Source organism: Pseudophryne corroboree, chromosome 4 (assembly GCF_028390025.1).
Source record: "Pseudophryne corroboree isolate aPseCor3 chromosome 4, aPseCor3.hap2, whole genome shotgun sequence".
Lineage (NCBI taxonomy): Eukaryota > Metazoa > Chordata > Amphibia > Anura > Myobatrachidae > Pseudophryne > Pseudophryne corroboree.
Genome location: NC_086447.1, coordinates 596,816,317 through 596,841,566, shown reverse-complemented (window position 1 = coordinate 596,841,566; position 25,250 = coordinate 596,816,317). Strand labels below are relative to the sequence as shown.

Here is a 25,250-nt window from a genome sequence, read left to right as displayed (position 1 = left end):
TAGGTGTATATTAACCCCTGCCAGAAACGATAAAATAGTGGGAGAAAGCCCGCCGAAAAAGGGGCGGAGCCAACTCCCTCAGCACACTGGCGCCATTATTCCCTCACAGCTTCGCTGGAAGGAAGCTCCCTGGCTCTCCCCTGCAGTCCTGCACTACAGAAAGGGTAAAAAAAAGAGAGGGGGGGCACAATTTAGGCGCAGTATATATATATTATAGGCAGCTATAGGGGAAAACACTCTGTATAGTGATATCCCTGTGTTATATAGCGCCCTGGTGTGTGCTGGCATACTCTCCCTCTGTCTCCCCAAAGGGCTTTGTGGGGTCCTGTCCTCTGTAAGAGCATTCCCTGTGTGTCTGCTGTGTGTCGGTACTGCTGTGTCGACATGTATGATGAGGATAATGATGTGGAGGCGGAGCAAATGCCTGTGAATGTGATGTCACCCCCTGCGGGGTCGACACCAGTGTGGATGGACTTATGGAAGGAATTACGTGACAGTGTCAGCTCCTTACATAAAAGGTTTGACGACATAGGACAGCCGGCTACTCAGCTTGTGCCTGTCCAAGCGTCTCAAATGTCATCAGGGGCTATAAAACGCCCGCTACCTCAGATGACAGATACAGATGTCGACACGGATACCGACTCCAGTGTCGACGATGATGAGACGAGTGTACCCTCCAATAGATCCACCCGTTATATGATTGAGGCTATGAAAAATGTTTTACACATTTCTGATGATACCCCAGGTACCACAAAAAAGGGTATTATGTTTGGTGAGAAAAAACTACCAGTAGTTTTTCCTGCATCTGACGAATTAAATGAGGTGTGTGAGGAAGCGTGGACTTCCCCAGATAAGAAATTGATCATTTCTAAACGGTTAATGGCTGCGTACCCTTTCCCGCCAGAGGATAGGTCACGCTGGGAAACACCCCCTAGGGTAGATAAAGCATTGACACGCTTATCAAAGAAGGTGGCACTACCGTCTCCGGATACGGCCGCCCTAAAAGAACCTGCTGATAGAAAGCTGGAAAGTACCCTAAAAGCTATATACACACACACTGGCATTATATTGAGACCCGCTATTGCATCAGCTTGGATGTGCAGTGCTGCTGCTGCGTGGTCAGACTCCCTGTCGGAAAACATTGATACCATGGATAGGGACAATATTTTGCTAACGATTGAAGCGCTATGTCCATTGCCGCCAGACGGGGGTTATGGACTAGGCAATGGTCAGGTGATGCCGACTCCAAGCGGCACATGGAAGTTTTACCCTATAAAGGGGCGGAACTTTTTGGGGAAGGTCTTTCAGACCTCGTTTCCACAGCTACTGCTGGGAAATCGACTTTTTTGCCACAGGCTACCCCAAAGCAAAAGAAAGCACCGTATTATCAGGTACAGTCCTTTCGGCCCCAGAAAAATAAGCGGGCTAGAGGCTCATCCTTTCTGCCGAGGGGCAGAGGAAGGGGGAAAAAGCTGCAGCACACAGCTAGTTCCCAGGAGCAGAAGTCCTCCCCTGCGTCCGGTAAGTCCACAGCATGACGCTGGGGCTGCTCAGGCGGAATCGGGAACGGTGGGGGCACGTCTCAGGTTTTTCAGCACACAGTGGGCTCTCTCACAAGTGGATCCCTGGGTCCTTCAAGTAGTATCTCAGGGGTACAGGCTGGAATTCGAGACGTCTCCCCCCCGCCGTTTCCTAAAATCTGCCTTGCCGGCAACTCCCTCTGCCAGGGAGGCAGTGTTGGTGGCTATTCAAAAACTGTATTCACAGAAAGTGATCGTCAAGGTACCCCTCCTTCAGCAAGGAAAGGGTTACTACTCCACAATGTTTGTGGTACCGAAACCGGACGGTTCGGTGAGACCCATCTTAAATTTAAAAACCTTGAACACTTATATCAAAAGGTTCAAGTTCAAGATGGAATCGCTCAGGGCGGTTATTGCGAGCCTGGAGGAGGGGGATTACATGGTATCCCTGGACATCAAGGATGCGTACCTGCATGTCCCCATTTACCCTCCGCACCAGGAGTACCTCAGATTTGTGGTACAGGACTGTCACTATCAGTTCCAGACGCTGCCGTTCGGGTTATCCATGGCACCGAGGGTCTTTACCAAGGTAATGGCCGAAATGAGGATACTCCTTCGCAAGAAGGGAGTTTTAATTATCCCGTACTTGGACGATCTCCTGATAAAGGCGAGGTCCAAAGAACAGTTGATAGTGGGGGTGGCACTTTCTCAGGAAGTGCTACAACAGCACGGCTGGATTCTAAACATTCCAAAGTCACAGCTGGTCCCGACGACACGTCTTCTGTTCCTGGGAATGATTCTGGACACAGACCAGAAAAGAGTGTTTCTTCCACTGGAAAAAGCCGAGGAATTGTCATCTCTGGTCAGAGACATTCTAAAACCAGGAAAAGTGTCGGTACATCAATGCACACGAGTCCTGGGAAAAATGGTAGCTTCGTACGAAGCAATTCCATTCGGAAGGTTCCACGCAAGGACGTTCCAGTGGGACCTGTTGGACAAATGGTCCGGGTCCCATCTCCAGATGCAACAGCGGATAACCCTATCGGCCAGAACCAGGGTGTCGCTGCTGTGGTGGCTGCAGAGGGCTCATCTACTAGAGGGCCGCAGATTCGGAATACAGGACTGGGTCCTGGTGACCACGGATGCCAGCCTTCGGGGCTGGGGGGCAGTCACAAAGGGAAGAAATTTCCAAGGACTGTGGTCAAATCAGGAGATTTCTCTTCACATAAATATCCTGGAGCTAAGGGCCATTTACAATGCCCTAAGCCAGGCAAGACTCCTGCTTCAAAACCAGCCGGTACTGATCCAGTCAGACAACATCACGGCGGTCGCCCATGTAAACAGACAGGGCGGCACGAGAAGCAGGATGGCGATGGCAGAAGCCACAAGGATTCTCAGATGGGCAGAGAATCATGTGTTAGCACTGACGTGGACAACTGGGAAGCAGACTTCCTCAGCAGGCACGACCTCCACCCGGGAGAATGGGGACTTCATCCAGAAGTCTTCCAAATGCTGGTCAACCGGTGGGAAAAACCACAGGTAGACATGATGGCATCCCGCCTCAACAAGAAGTTGAAAAGATATTACGCCCGGTCAAGAGACCCTCAGGCGATAGCGGTGGACGCTCTAGTGACACCATGGGTGTACCAGTCGGTTTATGTGTTTCCTCCTCTACCTCTCATACCCAAGGTACTGAGAATAATAAGAAGGCGAGGAGTGAAAACCATACTCGTGGTTCCGGATTGGCCAAGAAGAGCTTGGTACCCGGAACTTCAAGAGATGCTTACAGAGGACCCTTGGCCTCTGCCGCTCAGACAAGACCTGCTGCAGCAGGGACCCTGTCTGTTCCAAGACTTACCGCGGCTGCGTTTGACGGCATGGCGGTTGAACACCGGATCCTGAAGGAAAAGGGTATTCCGGAGGAAGTCATCCCTACCCTGATCAAAGCCAGGAAGGATGTCACCGCAAGACATTATCACCGCATTTGGCGAAAATATGTTGCTTGGTGTGAGGCCATGAAGGCCCCGACGGAGGAATTTCAACTGGGTCGATTCCTGCACTTCCTGCAAGCAGGGGTGACGTTGGGCCTCAAATTGGGGTCCATAAAGGTCCAGATTTTGGCTCTGTCGATTTTCTTCCAAAAAGAACTGGCTTCACTGCCCGAAGTTCAAACTTTTGTCAAAGGAGTACTGCATATTCAGCCTCCTTTTGTGCCCCCAGTGGCACCTTGGGATCTCAATGTGGTTTTGGCATTCCTGAAATCACATTGGTTCGAACCACTTAAGACTGTGGATTTAAAATATCTCACGTGGAAAGTGGTCATGCTGTTGGCCTTGGCGTCGGCCAGGCGGGTTTCAGAATTGGCGGCGTTGTCTTGTAAAAGCCCTTATCTGATTTTCCATATGGATAGGGCAGAATTGAGGACTCGTCCTCAGTTTCTCCTAAAGGTGGTCTCAGCTTTTCACTTGAACCAACCTATTGTGGTGCCTGCGGCTACTAGGGACTTGGAGGATTCCAAGTTGCTGGACGTAGTCAGGGCCCTAAAAATTTATATTTCCAGGACGGCTGGAGTCAGAAAGACTGACTCACTGTTTATCCTGTATGCACCCACCAAGCTGGGTGCTCCTGCTTCTAAGCAGTCTATTGCGCGCTGGATTTGTAGCACTATTCAGCTGGCGCATTCTGCGGTAGGCTTACCGCAGCCTAAATCTGTAAAAGCCCATTCCACACGGAAGGTGGGCTCATCTTGGGCGGCTGCCCGAGGGGTCTCGGCTTTACAACTTTGCCGAGCAGCTACTTGGTCGGGGGCAAACACGTTTGCAAAATTCTACAAATTTGATACCCTGGCTGAGGAGGACCTGGAATTCTCTCATTCGGTGCTGCAGAGTCATCCGCACTCTCCCGCCCGTTTGGGAGCTTTGGTATAATCCCCATGGTCCTTACGGAGTCCCCAGCATCCACTAGGACGTCAGAGAAAATAAGATTTTACTCACTGGTAAATCTATTTCTCGTAGTCCGTAGTGCGGATTGTCTGCAATACCTGTACATAGTTATTGTTACAAAAAGCGGGTTTTGTTGTGAGCCATCTCTTCAGAGGCTCCATTTTGTTATCATACTGTTAACCGGGGTTCCTATCACGTGTTATATGGTGTGATTGGTGTGGCTGGTATGAGTCTTACCCGGGATTCAAAAATCCTTCCTTATTGTGTCAGCTCTTCCGGGCACAGTTCCTAACTGAGGCTTGGAGGAGGGTCATAGGGGGAGGAGCCAGTGCACACCAGATAGTCCTAAATCTTTCTTAGATGTGCCCAGTCTCCTGCGGAGCCGTCTATTCCCCATGGTCCTTACGGAGTCCCCAGCATCCACTACGGACTACGAGAAATAGATTTACCGGTGAGTAAAATCTTATTTTTTTTTTACAGCAAATGAGGATCCTAGGACCAAATGGCTACAGGGAGTGTAGGTGCAGTAAGTATTTGTGAGGGTGTTTATTAAAGTTGTACTTTAATGGTGTGTGTGTACTGTCTTTATTTTAATGTTTCACTTACAAGGGGACTGTAGGCACCAGCAGGCCCTTAATGCCACGCATGCTGGTACTTGTAGTTCCCCACAATTTTAGGTAAATTCCTGTGTTTGAGAGTTTTCTATGGGACGTACTTCTGAGTTTAGCCGATGGTGTATTTGACTAAATTTGCAGGTTCTCCTGAGTTTTGAAGTTCTATGTGAGCCAACACTCCCATGTTTGTACTTTAGTAAATTTCTGTGTTTGTAAAAATGGTCAAACACTCCTGTGTTTGCAAATTCAGGCAAACACGGAGTTTAGTAAATTTACCCTTTACTATTGCTGCTACACTGCCATCTGAAGCGTCATTTGGATACTCCAAGCACGCACACTGCAGTCTGTCCAGCCACCTCAAATCACTTGGGTCAGTGCTGCATTTTTGGTCAGTGCTGCATTTTGAGGTGCTGGCTGCCCTGCCCCCCTCTGTGCAGTGTCATGATATCATGCACTCAGGCTGGCACAGGGAGCACTGGTGCCCTGGTACGCTGCTGTCCTTTTTGAACTCCTAGGCAGAAATAAATTGGACGTGCCCAGACAAACCTTGCCCCATTGAGTGACTCAATCTCCTCTATCATACTTGGATGCCTTGTTACAAACCCCACCTAGCATTTCTGCAGATTTCAAGTATTTATTTATATTTATGGAACTGAGTTAAGGAACTGTGTCAGTTAAGGAACTGAGTAAAGCTCGTATAAAGAGAACAGGCTATCATGCTGCATACCTCCCAACATCTGCCAGAAAGGGGACGTGGCTTCACGGGAGAGCCTTGATTGCGAGCCACGCCCCTGTTTTCCATCACTATGAAGGCATGGCCAGCGCTCTCTGAGCTGCTGGCATGCCCGTTGTCCCTCCGTCTCTAGTGAATAGACACATCTGTGCGCATGCGCACACTGTCTATTCACCGCTCTGACTACAAGAGCCTCCCAACTGCCCCACCCCACCGGCGGACACTGCGACCCGCGGGTGGGACGGCGGGACAGTTCCAAAAAAACTGAACTGTTCCACGAAAATCAGGACAGTTGGGAGGTATGATGCTGGTCTCTCTTATTTCCAGATAGGATGGCAGGAAACTACAGAAATTGTGAGACTGGTCCAGTTCTATGCCAGAGATTGCATAAAGATGTCTATATGAACTTCATAGATTTGTGAATCCACAAAGAGCACCACACTGCACTCCAAATGAATACTTGCCCACTGGCGTGCAATGGCAATGAGCCATGTGGTCAGAGCAGTGGCATTCTGTTCTCTGACTGAATCTGTCAAAATCTGTCAGAAGCCCCCCCAAAAAAATATATGATTCTGACTGATAGTCCAAAGTGGTGGGGAAGGTATTTATTTTTAAATTTAAATTATATATCCCACTCTTCATTCATAGAAAAGGGGATACGTATCTGGGAAGAAGTACCTCCGCCTGAGAGAGAGAGAGAGAGAGAGAGAGAGAGAGAGAGAGAGAGTGTGAGAGAAAAGAGTACTTTTGAAGCCACAGTATAAATGCACCTAGCCTCTCCAATGCAGGTTGCAGTACCTGTGTTTGGCCAACTATACTGCTAAGCTCTGTTGAAGATTTACTTGAAGATTGCACAACAATAGGCAAATAGGCGAACCAGAACTAAAAGGAATATTAAGAAGTGCCCAGCAATGCAAGAGGGAACTATTCAGCCAAAATTAGTATTAGCCAGGAGTAAAGTATTCACACAGTTTCAATGATTTTCTGCCACAGACTCTTCAATGAGTTTTTTCTGCCACAGACTCCTCTTAGAATCCTATATGTGCACATGTGCAATATGGAAGCTGGGTCTGAACCAGCCAGTGGAGCTGTCACTTAAGTTTTCGCTTTGTGCCATGATAGGGCTCTTACTGGAGCCAGGATCCTTACACGATAAAATTGACAGTTTGACCTGAAAGCTCATGCCACATTGCTGCAGTATGCAGTGATAAGGAATATATTTTTCAGTGTCATATTCTGCCACTAATGCTAAATAAGACCCTCAGTTCCTTAATGACACTGCACCCTGTTATTTTTGCTTAATATCTGTGACTAACTGCAGATCATATCCCTAATTGTCGCAGGTTATGGTGTAAATGTATATTCATTGATTCCTGTACTTATACTGGGATGCGGTTATGTTATCGGCAGTCGTGATCCTGACGCCGACATGCATGATCCTGACATACAGGGTCTATAGAGTGGGAATACAACCTGTGGCAAGCGCAGCAAGGGGCTCTGTTGCGCTCGCCACCCTGTCGCAGGGATCTCAGCGTCGATATGCTGACCGCCGGGATCCTTACTGCCAGTCACGCATACCCAACCCCTCATACTCATGACTTCTATGGTTTATTTACTATTTTTATCATAAAGATCTGCTATAATTTATTTATTACCAGTTATTTATATAGCGCACACATATTCCAGAACGCTTTATAGAGAATATTTGGCCATTCACATCAGTCCCTGCCCCACCCTAGCACTTTTATACGCATTCACATTCACACTAGGGGTAAATTTACTAAGATGGGAGTTGTATTTAAGAAGGGATGTTGCCCATAGCAACCAATCAGATTCTACTTCTCATTTATCTAGCACCTTCTAGAAGATAATACCTGGAATTTGATTGGTTGCTATGGGCAACATCCCATCTTAAATAGAACTCCCATCTTAGTAAATTTTTGTCAGAAGCCAATTAACCAACCAGTATATTTTTGGATTGTGGGATGAAAGCAGAGTACACGGAGGAAATCCACGCAAGTACGGGGAGAATATACAAACTCCACACAGTTAAAGCCATGGTGGGAATCAAACCCATGATCTCAGTGCTGTGAAGCAGTAATGCTAACCATTACACCATCCATACTGACGTAATTTGTTGCTGAATTACTATATTTTCATGGTAGTTATTTAATGCTATATGTCCACTTTTTACACCAGTGTTTAGATTTTTATTTTTAATAATGTAAACATAATTTTATCTCTGTATGTTTAGGGTTATACAATTATATATAAGTATCTGCAGAGAAGTCTATATATTGATTTTACATTATTAATAAATCAGATAAATCCAGGCAAATCTGGTAGGTACAGCAGAGTGAGAACAGTGTGTCTGCCACCTAAAGAATTGTTACTTCAGAGACAAAAATCATTTGCCAAAAAAGGCAAAAAGTTTTTTCTATATTTTTGGACATAGAGCCACCATTACCCACCTCCTCCAGAATCTCCATTTGTAGTACAGTATGACTTGTTTTCATGTGTATTTGTGAGATCCAACCTAAACATAGAAAGAGAGGGAGAAAAGCTGTATTTAAGTGCTGTGGGAATTAGATACACATATTTTACAAATTATCCTTTATCCCAGTGGTTCCCAAACGTGGTCCTCAAGCCACCACAACAATCCTGGTTTTAAATGTATCCATGCTTGGCCACAGGTGACTTAATTAGCACCTAAGTCAATTTGATTTAACCCTCTGTGCTGAGCCATGGATATACCTAAAACCTTTACTGTTGGGGTGCCTTGAGGACCGCGTTTGGGAACCTCTGTATTGTCCATCCACTTTTGTACAATTGTACAAAAGTGTAGCTGTCACAATTATCAGAGTGAACTTACACTGGCCCTATACCTGGTAAATGAGATCCGTGTGAATGCACAACTCAGCACTGCCCGCAATTCTGACAACACGCCCTCAACATGCACCCAATAAACTTAGCCTATGCATCAATGCCCTGTTGCCATCCAGTTATGCCCATTTAGAATCATGTGTAGCTGTGACTAAGATGTGCAATACCTTGGTTTTCTCTTTGGATACATATGCTTGGCTACAAAGAATGCACTGTGCTAAACATCACAAGATAATTCATAAAAAAGACTCAAGTTCAACTCTGCATCAGTCCATTATAGAACATAAGGTGTACTACAGTACTTTGTGGCGTAAGGTATAGAAAGGGCACTACTGTGTGGTCTAATGTGAATAAAGAACAATATGGTGTGGTGTAATGTGAATAAGGGGCACTACTGTGAGCAGTAACGTGGTACTACTGTGTGATGTAACATGAATAAGAGACACTATTGCATGATATAATGTGAATAAAGATCCAGTACTGTGTGGCGTAATTTCAACTGGGGGTATTATTGTGTAGCCATGCCCCTTCCCAGCATGAACACTCCCTGTTTGGGCTGCGTATCGAATGTACGAACTGTTCCTATTTAAAATATAGGGGGTAGGAGCACCAAAATGAGGACTGCTATGGGTGAGGGGTGATGGTGTTGGGGAAGGGGTGCAGGGTCAGAGGCGGAACTAGTGTCTATGCAAGGGGGCACCAGCCAAAATCTTGCCTAGGGCATCATATTGGTTAGGGCCAGCTCTAACCAAATGCATTTTAATGATAGACTTGTTGCATTCCAGACTTCCATATTTGCCATGATTAACACTTTTTTTATCCTTGAGATAAGAAGGGTCATGGCAAAGTTTATTTGAACAATAACTCCTTCAAGATTTTAACTCTAAGGTCCTGATACAGAGTTGAATTTAGAGATGAGCGGGTTCGGTTCCTCGGAATCCGAACCCGCCCGAACTTCATGTTTTTTTTCACGGGTCCGAGCGACTCGGATCTTCCCGCCTTGCTCGGTTAACCCGAGCGCGCCCGAACGTCATCATGACGCTGTCGGATTCTCGCGAGGCTCGGATTCTATCGCGAGACTCGGATTCTATATAAGGAGCCGCGCGTCGCCGCCATTTTCACTCGTGCATTGAGATTGATAGGGAGAGGACGTGTCTGGCGTCCTCTCCATTAGAATAGAGATAGATTAGATAGAGAGAGAGAGATTGTGCAGAGTCGCAGACAGAGTTAGTTTACCACAGTCAGTGACCAGTGCAGTTGCTAGTTAACTTTTATTTAATATAATATATCCGTTCACTTCTCTCTGCTATATCCGTTCTCTGCCTGAAAAAAAAAACGATACACAGCACAGTCAGTCACACAGTGTGACTCAGTCTGTGTGCACTCAGCTCAGCCCAGTGTGCTGCACAGTCATCAATGTATAAATTAAAAGCTTATAATTAATTGTGGGGGAGACTGGGGAGCACTGCAGGTTGTTAGCAGGAGCCAGGAGTACAATTATATTAATTAACAGTGCACACTTTTGCTGCAGGAGTGGTGACCAGTGCCTGACCACCAGTATAGTATTGTTGTATACTACTAATATCTCTTTAAATATCAACCAGTCTATATTAGCAGCAGACACAGTACAGTGCGGTAGTTCACGGCTGTGGCTACCTCTGTGTCGGCACACGGCAGGCAGTCCGTCCGACCAGAATTGTATTATTTATTATTATATACCTACCACCTAACCGTGGTTTTTTTTTCATTCTTTATACCGTCATAGTGTCATCCTAATTGTTACGAGTATACTACTATCTCTTTATCAACCAGTGTACAGTGCGGTAGTTCACGGCTGTGGCTACCTCTGTGTCGGCACACGGCAGGCAGTCCGTCCGACCAGAATTGTATTATTTATTATTATATACCTACCACCTAACCGTGGTTTTTTTTTCATTCTTTATACCGTCATAGTGTCATCCTAATTGTTACGAGTATACTACTATCTCTTTATCAACCAGTGTACAGTGCGGTAGTTCACGGCTGTGGCTACCTCTGTGTCGGCACACGGCAGGCAGTCCGTCCGACCAGAATTGTATTATTTATTATTATATACCTACCACCTAACCGTGGTTTTTTTTTCATTCTTTATACCGTCATAGTGTCATCCTAATTGTTACGAGTATACTACTATCTCTTTATCAACCAGTGTACAGTGCGGTAGTTCACGGCTGTGGCTACCTCTGTGTCGGCACACGGCAGGCAGTCCGTCCGACCAGAATTGTATTATTTATTATTATATACCTACCACCTAACCGTGGTTTTTTTTTTCATTCTTTATACCGTCATAGTGTCATCCTAATTGTTACGAGTATACTACTATCTCTTTATCAACCAGTGTACAGTGCGGTAGTTCACGGCTGTGGCTACCTCTGTGTCGGCACACGGCAGGCAGTCCGTCCGACCAGAATTGTATTATTTATTATTATATACCTACCACCTAACCGTGGTTTTTTTTTTCATTCTTTATACCGTCATAGTGTCATCCTAATTGTTACGAGTATACTACTATCTCTTTATCAACCAGTGTACAGTGCGGTAGTTCACGGCTGTGGCTACCTCTGTGTCGGCACACGGCAGGCAGTCCGTCCGACCAGAATTGTATTATTTATTATTATATACCTACCACCTAACCGTGGTTTTTTTTTTCATTCTTTATACCGTCATAGTGTCATCCTAATTGTTACGAGTATACTACTATCTCTTTATCAACCAGTGTACAGTGCGGTAGTTCACGGCTGTGGCTACCTCTGTGTCGGCACACGGCAGGCAGTCCGTCCGACCAGAATTGTATTATTTATTATTATATACCTACCACCTAACCGTGGTTTTTTTTTTCATTCTTTATACCGTCATAGTGTCATCCTAATTGTTACGAGTATACTACTATCTCTTTATCAACCAGTGTACAGTGCGGTAGTTCACGGCTGTGGCTACCTCTGTGTCGGCACACGGCAGGCAGTCCGTCCGACCAGAATTGTATTATTTATTATTATATACCTACCACCTAACCGTGGTTTTTTTTTCATTCTTTATACCGTCATAGTGTCATCCTAATTGTTACGAGTATACTACTATCTCTTTATCAACCAGTGTACAGTGCGGTAGTTCACGGCTGTGGCTACCTCTGTGTCGGCACACGGCAGGCAGTCCGTCCGACCAGAATTGTATTATTTATTATTATATACCTACCACCTAACCGTGGTTTTTTTTTCATTCTTTATACCGTCATAGTGTCATCCTAATTGTTACGAGTATACTACTATCTCTTTATCAACCAGTGTACAGTGCGGTAGTTCACGGCTGTGGCTACCTCTGTGTCGGCACACGGCAGGCAGTCCGTCCGACCAGAATTGTATTATTTATTATTATATACCTACCACCTAACCGTGGTTTTTTTTTCATTCTTTATACCGTCATAGTGTCATCCTAATTGTTACGAGTATACTACTATCTCTTTATCAACCAGTGTACAGTGCGGTAGTTCACGGCTGTGGCTACCTCTGTGTCGGCAGTCGGCAGGCAGTCCGTCCATCCATAATTGTATTATTATTATAATATATACCACCTAACCGTGGTTTTTTTATACCACCTAACCGTGGCAGTCCGTCCATAATTGTATACTAGTATCCAATCCATCCATCTCCATTGTTTACCTGAGGTGCGTTTTAGTTCTGCCTATAAAATATGGAGAACAAAAAAGTTGAGGTTCCAAAATTAGGGAAAGATCAAGATCCACTTCCACCTCGTGCTGAAGCTGCTGCCACTAGTCATGGCCGAGACGATGAAATGCCAGCAACGTCGTCTGCCAAGGCCGATGCCCAATGTCATAGTACAGAGCATGTCAAATCCAAAACACCAAATATCAGAAAAAAAAGGACTCCAAAACCTAAAATAAAATTGTCGGAGGAGAAGCGTAAACTTGCCAATATGCCATTTACCACACGGAGTGGCAAGGAACGGCTGAGGCCCTGGCCTATGTTCATGGCTAGTGGTTCAGCTTCACATGAGGATGGAAGCACTCAGCCTCTCGCTAGAAAACTGAAAAGACTCAAGCTGGCAAAAGCACCGCAAAGAACTGTGCGTTCTTTGAAATCCCAAATCCACAAGGAGAGTCCAATTGTGTCGTTTGCGATGCCTGACCTTCCCAACACTGGACGTGAAGAGCATGCGCCTTCCACTATTTGCATGCCCCCTGCAAGTGCTGGAAGGAGCACCCGCAGTCCAGTTCCTGATAGTCAGATTGAAGATGTCAGTGTTGAAGTACACCAGGATGAGGAGGATATGGGTGTTGCTGGCGCTGGGGAGGAAATTGACCAGGAGGATTCTGATGGTGAGGTGGTTTGTTTAAGTCAGGCACCCGGGGAGACACCTGTTGTCCGTGGGAGGAATATGGCCGTTGACATGCAAGGTGAAAATACCAAAAAAATCAGCTCTTCGGTGTGGAGGTATTTCACCACAAATGCGGACAACAGGTGTCAAGCCGTGTGTTCCCTTTGTCAAGCTGTAATAAGTAGGGGTAAGGACGTTAACCACCTCGGAACATCCTCCCTTATACGTCACCTGCAGCGCATTCATAATAAGTCAGTGACAAGTTCAAAAACTTTGGGTGACAGCGGAAGCAGTCCACTGACCAGTAAATCCCTTCCTCTTGTAACCAAGCTCACGCAAACCACCCCACCAACTCCCTCAGTGTCAATTTCCTCCTTCCCCAGGAATGCCAATAGTCCTGCAGGCCATGTCACTGGCAAGTCTGACGAGTCCTCTCCTGCCTGGGATTCCTCCGATGCATCCTTGCGTGTAACGCCTACTGCTGCTGGCGCTGCTGTTGTTGCCGCTGGGAGTCGATGGTCATCCCAGAGGGGAAGTCGTAAGCCCACTTGTACTACTTCCAGTAAGCAATTGACTGTTCAACAGTCCTTTGCGAGGAAGATGAAATATCACAGCAGTCATCCTACTGCAAAGCGGATAACTGAGGCCTTGGCATCCTGGGTGGTGAGAAACGTGGTTCCGGTATCCATCATTACTGCAGAGCCAACTAGAGACTTGTTGGAGGTACTGTGTCCCCGGTACCAAATACCATCTAGGTTCCATTTCTCTAGGCAGGCGATACCGAAAATGTACACAGACCTCAGAAAAAGAGTCACCAGTGTCCTAAAAAATGCAGCTGTACCCAATGTCCACTTAACCACGGACATGTGGACAAGTGGAGCAGGGCAGGGTCAGGACTATATGACTGTGACAGCCCACTGGGTAGATGTATGGACTCCCGCCGCAAGAACAGCAGCGGCGGCACCAGTAGCAGCATCTCGCAAACGCCAACTCTTTCCTAGGCAGGCTACGCTTTGTATCACCGCTTTCCAGAATACGCACACAGCTGAAAACCTCTTACGGCAACTGAGGAAGATCATCGCGGAATGGCTTACCCCAATTGGACTCTCCTGTGGATTTGTGGCATCGGACAACGCCAGCAATATTGTGTGTGCATTAAATCTGGGCCAATTCCAGCACGTCCCATGTTTTGCACATACCTTGAATTTGGTGGTGCAGAATTTTTTAAAAAACGACAGGGGCGTGCAAGAGATGCTGTCGGTGGCCAGAAGAATTGCGGGACACTTTCGGCGTACAGGCACCACGTACAGAAAACTGGAGCACCACCAAAAACTACTGAACCTGCCCTGCCATCATCTGAAGCAAGAAGTGGTAACGAGGTGGAATTCAACCCTCTATATGCTTCAGAGGTTGGAGGAGCAGCAAAAGGCCATTCAAGCCTATACAATTGAGCACGATATAGTAGGTGGAATGCACCTGTCTCAAGTGCAGTGGAGAATGATTTCAACGTTGTGCAAGGTTCTGATGCCCTTTGAACTTGCCACACGTGAAGTCAGTTCAGACACTGCCAGCCTGAGTCAGGTCATTCCCCTCATCAGGCTTTTGCAGAAGAAGCTGGAGGCATTGAAGGAGGAGCTAACACGGAGCGATTCCGCTAGGCATGTGGGACTTGTGGATGCAGCCCTTAATTCGCTTAACAAGGATTCACGGGTGGTCAATCTGTTGAAATCAGAGCACTACATTTTGGCCACCGTGCTCGATCCTAGATTTAAAGCCTACCTTGGATCTCTCTTTCCGGCAGACACAGGTCTGCTGGGGTTGAAAGACCTGCTGGTGACAAAATTGTCAAGTCAAGCGGAACGCGACCTGTCAACATCTCCTCCTTCACATTCTCCCGCAACTGGGGGTGCGAGGAAAAGGCTCAGAATTCCGAGCCCACCCGCTGGCGGTGATGCAGGGCAGTCTGGAGCGACTGCTGATGCTGACATCTGGTCCGGACTGAAGGACCTGACAACGATTACGGACATGTCGTCTACTGTCACTGCATATGATTCTCTCAACATTGATAGAATGGTGGAGGATTATATGAGTGACCGCATCCAAGTAGGCACGTCACACAGTCCGTACTTATACTGGCAGGAAAAAGAGGCAATTTGGAGGCCCTTGCACAAACTGGCTTTATTCTACCTAAGTTGCCCTCCCACAAGTGTGTACTCCGAAAGAGTGTTTAGTGCCGCCGCTCACCTTGTCAGCAATCGGCGTACGAGGTTACATCCAGAAAATGTGGAGAAGATGATGTTCATTAAAATGAATTATAATCAATTCCTCCGCGGAGACATTGACCAGCAGCAATTGCCTCCACAAAGTACACAGGGAGCTGAGATGGTGGATTCCAGTGGGGACGAATTGATAATCTGTGAGGAGGGGGATGTACACGGTGATATATCGGAGGGTGAAGATGAGGTGGACATCTTGCCTCTGTAGAGCCAGTTTGTGCAAGGAGAGATTAATTGCTTCTTTTTTGGGGGGGGTCCAAACCAACCCGTCATATCAGTCACAGTCGTGTGGCAGACCCTGTCACTGAAATGATGGGTTGGTTAAAGTGTGCATGTCCTGTTTTGTTTATACAACATAAGGGTGGGTGGGAGGGCCCAAGGATAATTCCATCTTGCACCTCTTTTTTCTTTTCTTTTTCTTTGCATCATGTGCTGATTGGGGTGGGTTTTTTGGAAGGGACACCCTGCGTGACACTGCAGTGCCACTCCTAGATGGGCCCGGTGTTTGTGTCGGCCACTAGGGTCGCTAATCTTACTCACACAGTCAGCTACCTCATTGCGCCTCTTTTTTTCTTTGCGTCATGTGCTGTTTGGGGAGGGTTTTTTGGAAGGGACATCCTGCGTGACACTGCAGTGCCACTCCTAGATGTGCCCGGTGTTTGTGTCGGCCACTAGGGTCGCTAATCTTACTCACACAGTCAGCTACCTCATTGCGCCTCTTTTTTTCTTTGCGTCATGTGCTGTTTGGGGAGGGTTTTTTGGAAGGGCCATCCTGCGTGACACTGCAGTGCCACTCCTAGATGGGCCCGGTGTTTGTGTCGGCCACTAGGGTCGCTAATCTTACTCACACAGCTACCTCATTGCGCCTCTTTTTTTCTTTGCGTCATGTGCTGTTTGGGGAGGGTTTTTTGGAAGGGACATCCTGCGTGACACTGCAGTGCCACTCCTAGATGGGCCCGGTGTTTGTGTCGGCCACTAGGGTCGCTTATCTTACTCACACAGCGACCTCGGTGCAAATTTTAGGACTAAAAATAATATTGTGAGGTGTGAGGTATTCAGAATAGACTGAAAATGAGTGTAAATTATGGTTTTTGAGGTTAATAATACTTTGGGATCAAAATGACCCCCAAATTCTATGATTTAAGCTGTTTTTTAGTGTTTTTTGAAAAAAACACCCGAATCCAAAACACACCCGAATCCGACAAAAAAAATTCGGTGAGGTTTTGCCAAAACGCGTTCGAACCCAAAACACGGCCGCGGAACCGAACCCAAAACCAAAACACAAAACCCGAAAAATTTCAGGCGCTCATCTCTAGTTGAATTTACACCTATTTACAGATTTTGTGTGAATTTACCCTCCATAAGATCAGAAAATGAGCACACACAAAGGTGGCTATGCAGAGTCATAATTAGGGGGCAGGTACCCATAAGACCAAAGAAGCGGGACAGGAACGGTAACAGGCATTATCACATAGATCAGTGAGAGGGTGTTCATACATATTTGGGCCATGCAGCCCTACAAATATTCACAAATGTCTCTGCTAGGAGCAGTGGTGCAAGTAGAAAAAAAATTCTTAGTGGTACTGTGTGTGTGCATGCAAAAAACTGGGTGTGGCCACATGAGGCGTGGCCAATGAAAATGGGGGCATGATACACATATGACACCAATATTGCAGTACCAGATACACATATGCCCCAATAGTGCAAGATACACATTTGCCTGCAATAGTGCCAGATACACATATGCTCCCAAGAGTACCAGAAACACATATGCCACCACAGTGCCAGATACACATATGCCCCTAGTAGTGTAGTGCCAGATCCAAATATGTCCCCATGGTTCCCAGATATGCCCCCACAGTGCCAGATACACATATGCCCCCACAGTGCCAGATACACATATGCCCTCACAGTGCTAGATACACGTATGCCCCCCCAGGGTGCCAGATATGCCCCCACAGTGCCAGATATGCCTACACAGTGCCAGATACACATATCCCCTCATAGTGCCAGATACACATATGCCCCCAGGGTGCCAGATATGCCCGCACAGTGCCAGATACACTGATATGTGCCAGATACACCAGATATGACCCCAATAGTGCAGTGCCAGATACACATATACCCCCAATAGTGCCAGATACACATATGCCCCCAGGGTGCCAGATATGCCTGCACAGTGCCAGATACACTGATATGTGTCAGATACACCAGATATGACCCCAATAGTGCAGTGCCAGATACACATATACCCCCAATAGTGCCAGATACACATATGCCCCCAGGGTGCCAGATATGCCCGCACTGTGCCAGATACACCAGATTTGACCCCAATAGTGCAGTGTCAGATAAACATATGCCCCCAATAGTGCCAGATACACATTTACCTCCAGTAGTGCAGTGCCAGATACGACAGATATGCCCCCACAGTACCAGATACAAATATGCCCCCACAGTGCCAGATACACATATGCCGCCATGGTGCCAGATATGCCCCTACAGTGCCAGATATGCCTGCACAGTGCCAAATAAACATAACCCCTCACAGTGCAAGATATGCCCCCCTGTGCCAGATACAAATATACCCCCACAGTGCTAGATACACATATGCCGCCATGGTGCCAGATATGCCCCCACTGTGCCAGATATGCCCCCACAGTGCTAGATATGCTCGCACAGTGCCAGATACATATATGCCCCCAGAGAGCCAAATACACATATGCCCTCACAGTGCCAGATACACATATGCCCCCACAGTGGCAGATATACCACCACAGTGCCAGATACACATATGCCCCCACAGTGCCAGATACACATATGCCCCCACAGTGCCAGATACACATATGCCCCCACAGTGCCAGATACACATATGCCCCAAAGGTGCTAGATACACATATACCCACAGCAGTGTGGTGCCAGATACACATATGCCCCCATGGTGCCAGATATACCACTACTGTGTCAGATACACATATGCCCCCACAGTGCCACATACACATCTGCCCCCCAATAGTGCCAGATACACATCTGCCCCACAGTGCCAGATACATTTATGTAGTGTAGTTGCAGATACACATATGCCCCCCAATAGTCCAGATACACATATGCCCACAGCAGTGCAGCCCACCGTTGCTGCTGCCTGGAGCCGGCTCCTCAGTGTCAGGGAGAGGAGACCACAGCACCTGCCTCTCCTGCCCTCAGTCCTATCTCCCGCAGCGCAGGCGCCAGTCTGTGAGCCGATCAGAGCTCGTGGTCCAGCAGCGGCGGCTCCCAATTGGTTGCCGGTCTGTGAGCTATGATTGGCTCATGAACCGGCATTTGATTGTAATTCCTCCCCTGCTGCCGCCAGACTTGGAAGAAGAGAAACCTGGGCAGGAGAGGAGCATGCTGTGCTCTAGTACCGCAATACCGCCACATATCGCCATACTTGCAGCACCGGCTAGGAGGTATAAAGGTATGCAGTGAAGAAAAATTGCAGCAATTCCTTCTTAGGGCTATATTCAATCGCAGTCAGATCCTCTCAGATGGAGAGGATCTGACTGCAGCCTATTCAGAAGCGGGCTGTTTCCTTCCAACTCTGCATTGGCCCTTAAATGAGATGATGGAAATTAAAGTCATATCTAGTAAATAGAAGAATATGCAGGACATTACATAATGTACTGGTTTCTTGAAAAGGGACATGTTCATTAAATGCACATTCTCTTACGAAGGACTGAAACTGGATTATGTAAAATTATTTATTTTGCTCAGCAATAAAACATATTTAATTTACTTTGTAATCTACTATCTGTACTAATCACGTATTAAATTAATAGATAATTCATGATATTATGTATATTATGTAAGGTCTTATATTTTATCTGTTAATCCCCTTCACAACTGAGGCTTTCCTTAAGGGGGGTACTCACGGGAGAGATGTGTGCTGAGCGATCTTAACACAGACCGCTCAGCACACATCTCTCACCCCGCTCAGCACAGCGCGATGTGCTGAGCGAGGGGGAAAGCCGACGGGGGGCCGCTCACTTCACACAACGGTGAAGTGAGCGACCCGCTAGATTGAGCCTGCATGCAGGCTCAATCTAGGACCGGCAATAGCGATGCGCGGGACCGCGCATCGCTATCGCTGGGGGGCATACACACGGCAGATCCGTGCTTTAAATCTAAGCAATCTAGCAAGATTGCTTAGATTTTAAGCACGGATCTCTCCGTGTGTACCCCCCTTTACTGTATTCTAAGCCTTTGATTTGGCTGGGATGCTCACATTCCACCACCAACATCAGTCATTTTTTTAGGCAGTAACCGCAGAAAGTATACCTTGAGTAGGCTCAGAAGACTACATTTTCAGAACATTGCATTAGTTTGCTTACTCCTACTGACCATACTTGCCTACTTTTGAAAACGCATTTCAGGCAGATTGTGACAGTAACACCTATCAGTGTGGTCGTGTACTGCTACATCTGAGAGGAGTGTCATAAAAATGAGTTACATCCAAATGTGGATGAGCCCCAAAGTTAGTAAGATCTACTTGTTGAAGAAAAGACACTGATATTTTTCAGGATTTGTCCGTGTATTGAGTTTTACAAGAGGTTCCATATACTGTAAATGGCCAAGAGAAACCTTATTTAAAAATCATGTAGCCATAGGGATCATTGTGCCCTATAACCAATGCAGGGGAATGGCACTGGTGAATGTATATATCTCTGATTTCTTTTTTTCCCCAAGAATGTAACAGCTGCATAATAGGGATAACGTACAATCAGGGAGATTGATGCACTATTCATGGAGTCAGGGAGATTGCTGCTATTTCTCCTGTAGAAATAGGGAGGGTAGGCAACTATGCTACTGACACAGCAAATAAAATATATCCAATACCAATACACAAATATTTTTTTTAATTGCAAGTGGGTAAACTGAAAGTAAATGTTGAGATTCTTTTCAAACACTAAGAAAGGCTTTGTGGTTCTTCTTACGGCATTAATCTACATTTCCAAAATGGGCAAACAGCAAGATTTTAAAAGGAGGTCTACATAATAAAATCTACACTTCAATATGATAATGAAGGAGTTCTCAAAGCTAATCCTTATTTACAGTACCATCAACATGTCATATTCTGATAATTTAATTAATCATGCACAGGTGAGTTTGTCTGTTTTGCTGGGTTAATAATTATACCTCTTGTTTCTCCAGAGAGAAATCCAGAAAACATAACATGCTGGTGGTTCTCGAGGATACTGGTTGAGAACACATGTGATAATAAATTTTATAAAAAATAAAAAAAAATTATGAATGAAATGCATAAAATGTGTACAAACAATGTGGTAGCCTAACAAGGCATATCCAGGGCAGGTTTATTGGTGCCCAAGGCAAAAGTTTAGCCCCTCACAAGAGTGCAGTCCAAATGCACTAGTGTCTGATGCAGAACACTGTCCAGACCCCACTGCTGCTCAGAGTCAAGCATGAACATTCCTCCCAACTATTTTTGCAGTTGACAAAAAGGGCCTTATTCAGATCGCATACTGAACCATTTATGCCCAGTGCACTGTACTACAGGAGCTGTACTGCGCATTCACACACAGTGAGATGCAATTGCATCTCACTTATTTGAACACCTCTGCGCGTTTGCAGGGCGGCCTGGGGTGGTGACGTGTCATTTCAGAGGCATGCTGTGGGAAATGGGGAGGACATTATATATGGCTATACATACAAAAAAAGACAAATAGATCAAAGGAAACCCAACCATTGAAGATGATGGAGACCACGTGTTCTTATGCTGAAGTTTTCTTTCTTTTTCTCTTATTCCAATTAAGTTAAGAATTCCTGCTGCATTATGTTCAAACATTTAAAAAATAGAAAAGAACTGATTAAGGAAGCCTTTAGCCTAGATTGCTGTACCAATCATGAGGAAATATCTGATGATGATCTTCAAACGGCAATGGATAAATTAGGCTCTTTACTAGTAAAGGAAAATTCATTATGGTGGGAAATAGCCACTTTAGAAAAATGTTTGGCCGATGAAATTATTCCAAAAGGTCTTAGAATTTAAAAAGTACCTTCCTTTCAAGATGCTAGTGAACATTTCAAAAAATAATGGAAAAAAATTCTAGAGACTTGTTCCTTCTCTCTTATTAATCTAATTGTACAGGAAAGGAGACACAAACTTTTGATTATTTCAGAAAAAATAGAAGCACTACAATTATTGGTACAACCCTTTGAACAGCACCCAGAGTACGTAATACTAGATAAGGAATTAGAATTAAAAATAAATAAGCATTCTAAAGATCTAGTAGAGAAAATACAAAAAAAACTAAAACGTGATCATGAGTTCTATAGAAATGGAGGGGTTAGTAAGGGTAAAAAGCATAAACAACATAATAAGGAGAAAAAACATGATAAACAATCTAATTATATGGAAGATAATGATGTAGAAATTGTCAATAGTTCCCCAGAAAATGAAAATCGAGTCCACTTTGAAAATTATAATAGGAGAGATAGGGAAACAGACACAAGATATTGTTACAATATCAAACCAGGAAGGAACTTGAGAAATGGTATGAACACATACTCCAATCCTGGGAATACACGTTTTGAGCCATACCAAAGATGGGAACATCCAAGGAGATTCTATAGAAATGATCGTAGACCTGGAAGATGGGAAAGAAGACCCCCAATCCCAATTAATAATAGATATGAACCTCTATATGATGACTTTTCAGGCTCTCAGTCACCTTTTTTAGGGTATCATAATCACAACAAAAACAGGAGGTTCTAAAAATAAAAAACAAAAAAGAGGCACACGGGGGGTTTAAAAAAGAAGTCTAGGAGAAAATATAAAAAGAACATTAAGGAAAACATCACTGAAGAAGATGCCAGGAGTGAAATAAAAGTGTTCAACTTAAGCTCAAAAACACTATCTAAGGAAAAGAAACAAATATTAAAGAAAAGGGTTGAAGTTCACCCCAACCTCCTTGACAGAACCTTTTAAAACACACATCGATGTACAAAAAATTCTCAAGAAAACTAACATTAAAAAGGTTTTTTGCAATGAATGAAAACGAAATTGCGGACTCCCAAGGAGACAAAAATCAACCTTGTATCCATCACATGCAAAGGGTTGTATGGTGGAATGCTTCACGAAAGCGGGTTTGGAAGACCTTAAGAAAATGAAACCAGGGAAGAACAAAATTAATTCCAACATAACAAAGAAGGAGAGGGCGGCCATTAAGAGTCTCAAGGATGATAAACCCATTGTGATCATGCCTTGTGACAAAGGTGGTGGTGGTGTTACCATTCAAGATAAGCCAGATTATATAAAATACATTTTGTCACAATTTAATAAATATGGAACATATCAAAAATTCAAAATGGATCCCACAAATAGAATTAGAAATAACTATCAACATTTTTTGTAAAAAAAAATCAAGATCTAGGAACAATAAGCAAAAAGGAATTAGAATTCCTAGATACTCATAACCCCAAGACTTCCACAATTTATACATTACCAAAATCCATAAGAATCCCACTGCCCCTCATGGACGACCAATCATTTCTGGAACAGGAGGTCTTTCAGAAATGATTGATTTCTTTTTACAACCATTAGTGGTACAAAGTAAATCTTATTTGAAAGACACTACAGACACAATAAACAAGATTAAGGATATCAAATGGGATGAAGAAATGTTTTTTTGTTACCGCGGACGTCATATCCCTTTATACTATAATTAAACGTAAAGATGGACTTGATGCTGTAAAATGGCATTTAGATAAAACCAATATGGAGCCAAATAAATTTAATTTCATCTTGGAGGGAATTCAATTTATTTTAGAAAACAACTTCTACTTCGAAGGAGAGTATTATTTACAGAAGATAGGAACCACCATGGGCACCAAGTTCGCACCCAGTTACGCAAACTTTTTCATGTCCCGTTGAGAACACGACTGTGTAAGGATGGGTGGAGTGCTGGGTGTGGGCTTGGTGTCTTGGTTTAGGTTCATTGATGACATTCTATTCGTATGGAAGGGCACTCAAGAAGACCTTGATAAATTTTGTGAAAAATTAAATTCTAATGACATCAATATAAAACTTACATTTAATTCTTGTAAGAAAAGTGTCAACTTTTTAGATCTGACCATTTAGTCTAAAGATAAAAGAGTGGAAACAAAAGGCTCCACTAAGCCTACTGATTCTAATAGTTTCATTCCATTCAATAGTCAGCATCACCCCCATTGGTTAAAAGGGATTCCCAAAGGACAATTTTTGAGGCTTAAAAGGAATTGCAGTGTGGATATTTATTTTCAGAAACAAGTTGAATCGTTGCAAAATAAATTTAGGGTAAAAGGTTACAATGCACACAGTATAGAACCAGCTAAAATGGAAGTGCACAAAATAGACAGACCATTCTCACATGGATTAAGAATCCTAGGTGCAATAAGAATATGGAATGTTCCTTCATAACCAATTTTGGAAGCAATTATAGAGACCAGGAAAAAATCATCAGAAAACACTGGCATCTACTGTTGAGGGATCCTATTCTGAAGGACATCATGCCAAAAGATCCTGTGTTCATCTACAGGAAATCTCAAAATTTTAAAAATAGTCTGGTATGAAGTTCTTTACAACAAGACACAATGAATCCCATGAGAAGTAAAGGGATCGTTAGCCATAACAGAAACATGGCTCACACAATCAGACACTGCCTCCCCTGCAGCACTGTCACATGGTGGCCTCCACTTTACACCCCCCCCCCCCCCCCAGGCCTGGTAACATTAAAGGAGGTGGTGTTGGAATATTACTGTCCAAGTCTTACACGCACATCGTTTTACCACCTGTTCCCTCACTAACATTTACATCCTTTGAAGTACTCTCTATTAGGATTTTCACCACTTTCTCTCTGCGTGTTGCAGCTATCTATCGCCCACCTGGGCAACCCAAGAAGTTTCTGGGAGATTTTTCTGCTTGGCTCCCTCACTTTCTATCCTCTGACATCTTCACCATCATTATGGGCGATTTCAATCTCTCTATTGACAGTCCACAATCTCCCCATGCCTCTAAACTACTCTCTCTAACCTCCTCTCTTGGCCTCTCCCAATGGACTGACTCCCCTACTCATCAGGAGGGCCACTGCCTTGATCTTGTATTCACCAGACTATGCTCTGTTTCTGAACTCACTAACACTCCTTTCCCTCTCTCAGATCACAACCTTATCACCTGCATGCTCTCCTCCATTACTTCAAACTCAATGTCCATAAAGTCTACAAGGACACCTCTTACCCGCAGAAATATTAACGCTATTAATTTTCAACAACTATCTACCTTTCTGCAACCACTGCTCTCACCAATTTCTACATTCACCTCTCCAGAGACTGCTGTGTCACACCTTAACCAAACTCTAGAAACAGCACTTGATGAAGTGGCTCCAGCTACCCATCACACTCCACATAGACTTAGATGTCAACCGTGGCACTCTAAATACACTAGACACTTACAAAAACTCTCACGTAAAGTTGAACGCCAGTGGCGTAAATCTCGTAGTTCAAGTGACTTTCTCACATATAAGACCACCTACCACTCTTATCGTAATGCTCTGGACACTGCCAAACAAACATATTTTCAATCTCTCATCTCTGCTCAAGCCTCTAACCCCAAGCGACTTTTTAATACATTTAAATCACTTCTTGTCCCTCCCTCACCTAACCCACCAGCCACTGTCAGTGCGCAAGATCTTGCTTCCTATTTCAAGCACAAGATTGACAAGATCCGAAATGAAATGGTATGCTCTTCCACAGCAAGTGACCTGCTCAATTCCCTGCCTGAACCCTCTAACACCTTCTCTTCCTTTGATCCTACAAATGAAGATGAAGTATCTGCACTTTTTTCATCTGCCTACTCTAATACCTCTCCCCTTGACTCTATA

General features: G+C 44.9%; 1 protein-coding gene across 1 annotated transcript in view; it reads right to left on the bottom strand.

Annotated features, from left to right (window-relative positions):
• Positions 1 to 25,250, bottom strand: part of LOC134910968 (chitin synthase chs-2-like) — a 156,072-nt gene that overhangs the window by 18,509 nt on the left and 112,313 nt on the right. The window contains exons 14-15 of the mRNA XM_063919359.1: positions 8,860 to 8,909; positions 8,281 to 8,385 (exon numbers count right to left, since the gene is read on the bottom strand). Coding sequence (XP_063775429.1) covers positions 8,281 to 8,385; positions 8,860 to 8,909 — 155 coding nt within the window. The remainder of the gene's footprint in view (positions 1 to 8,280; positions 8,386 to 8,859; positions 8,910 to 25,250) is intronic.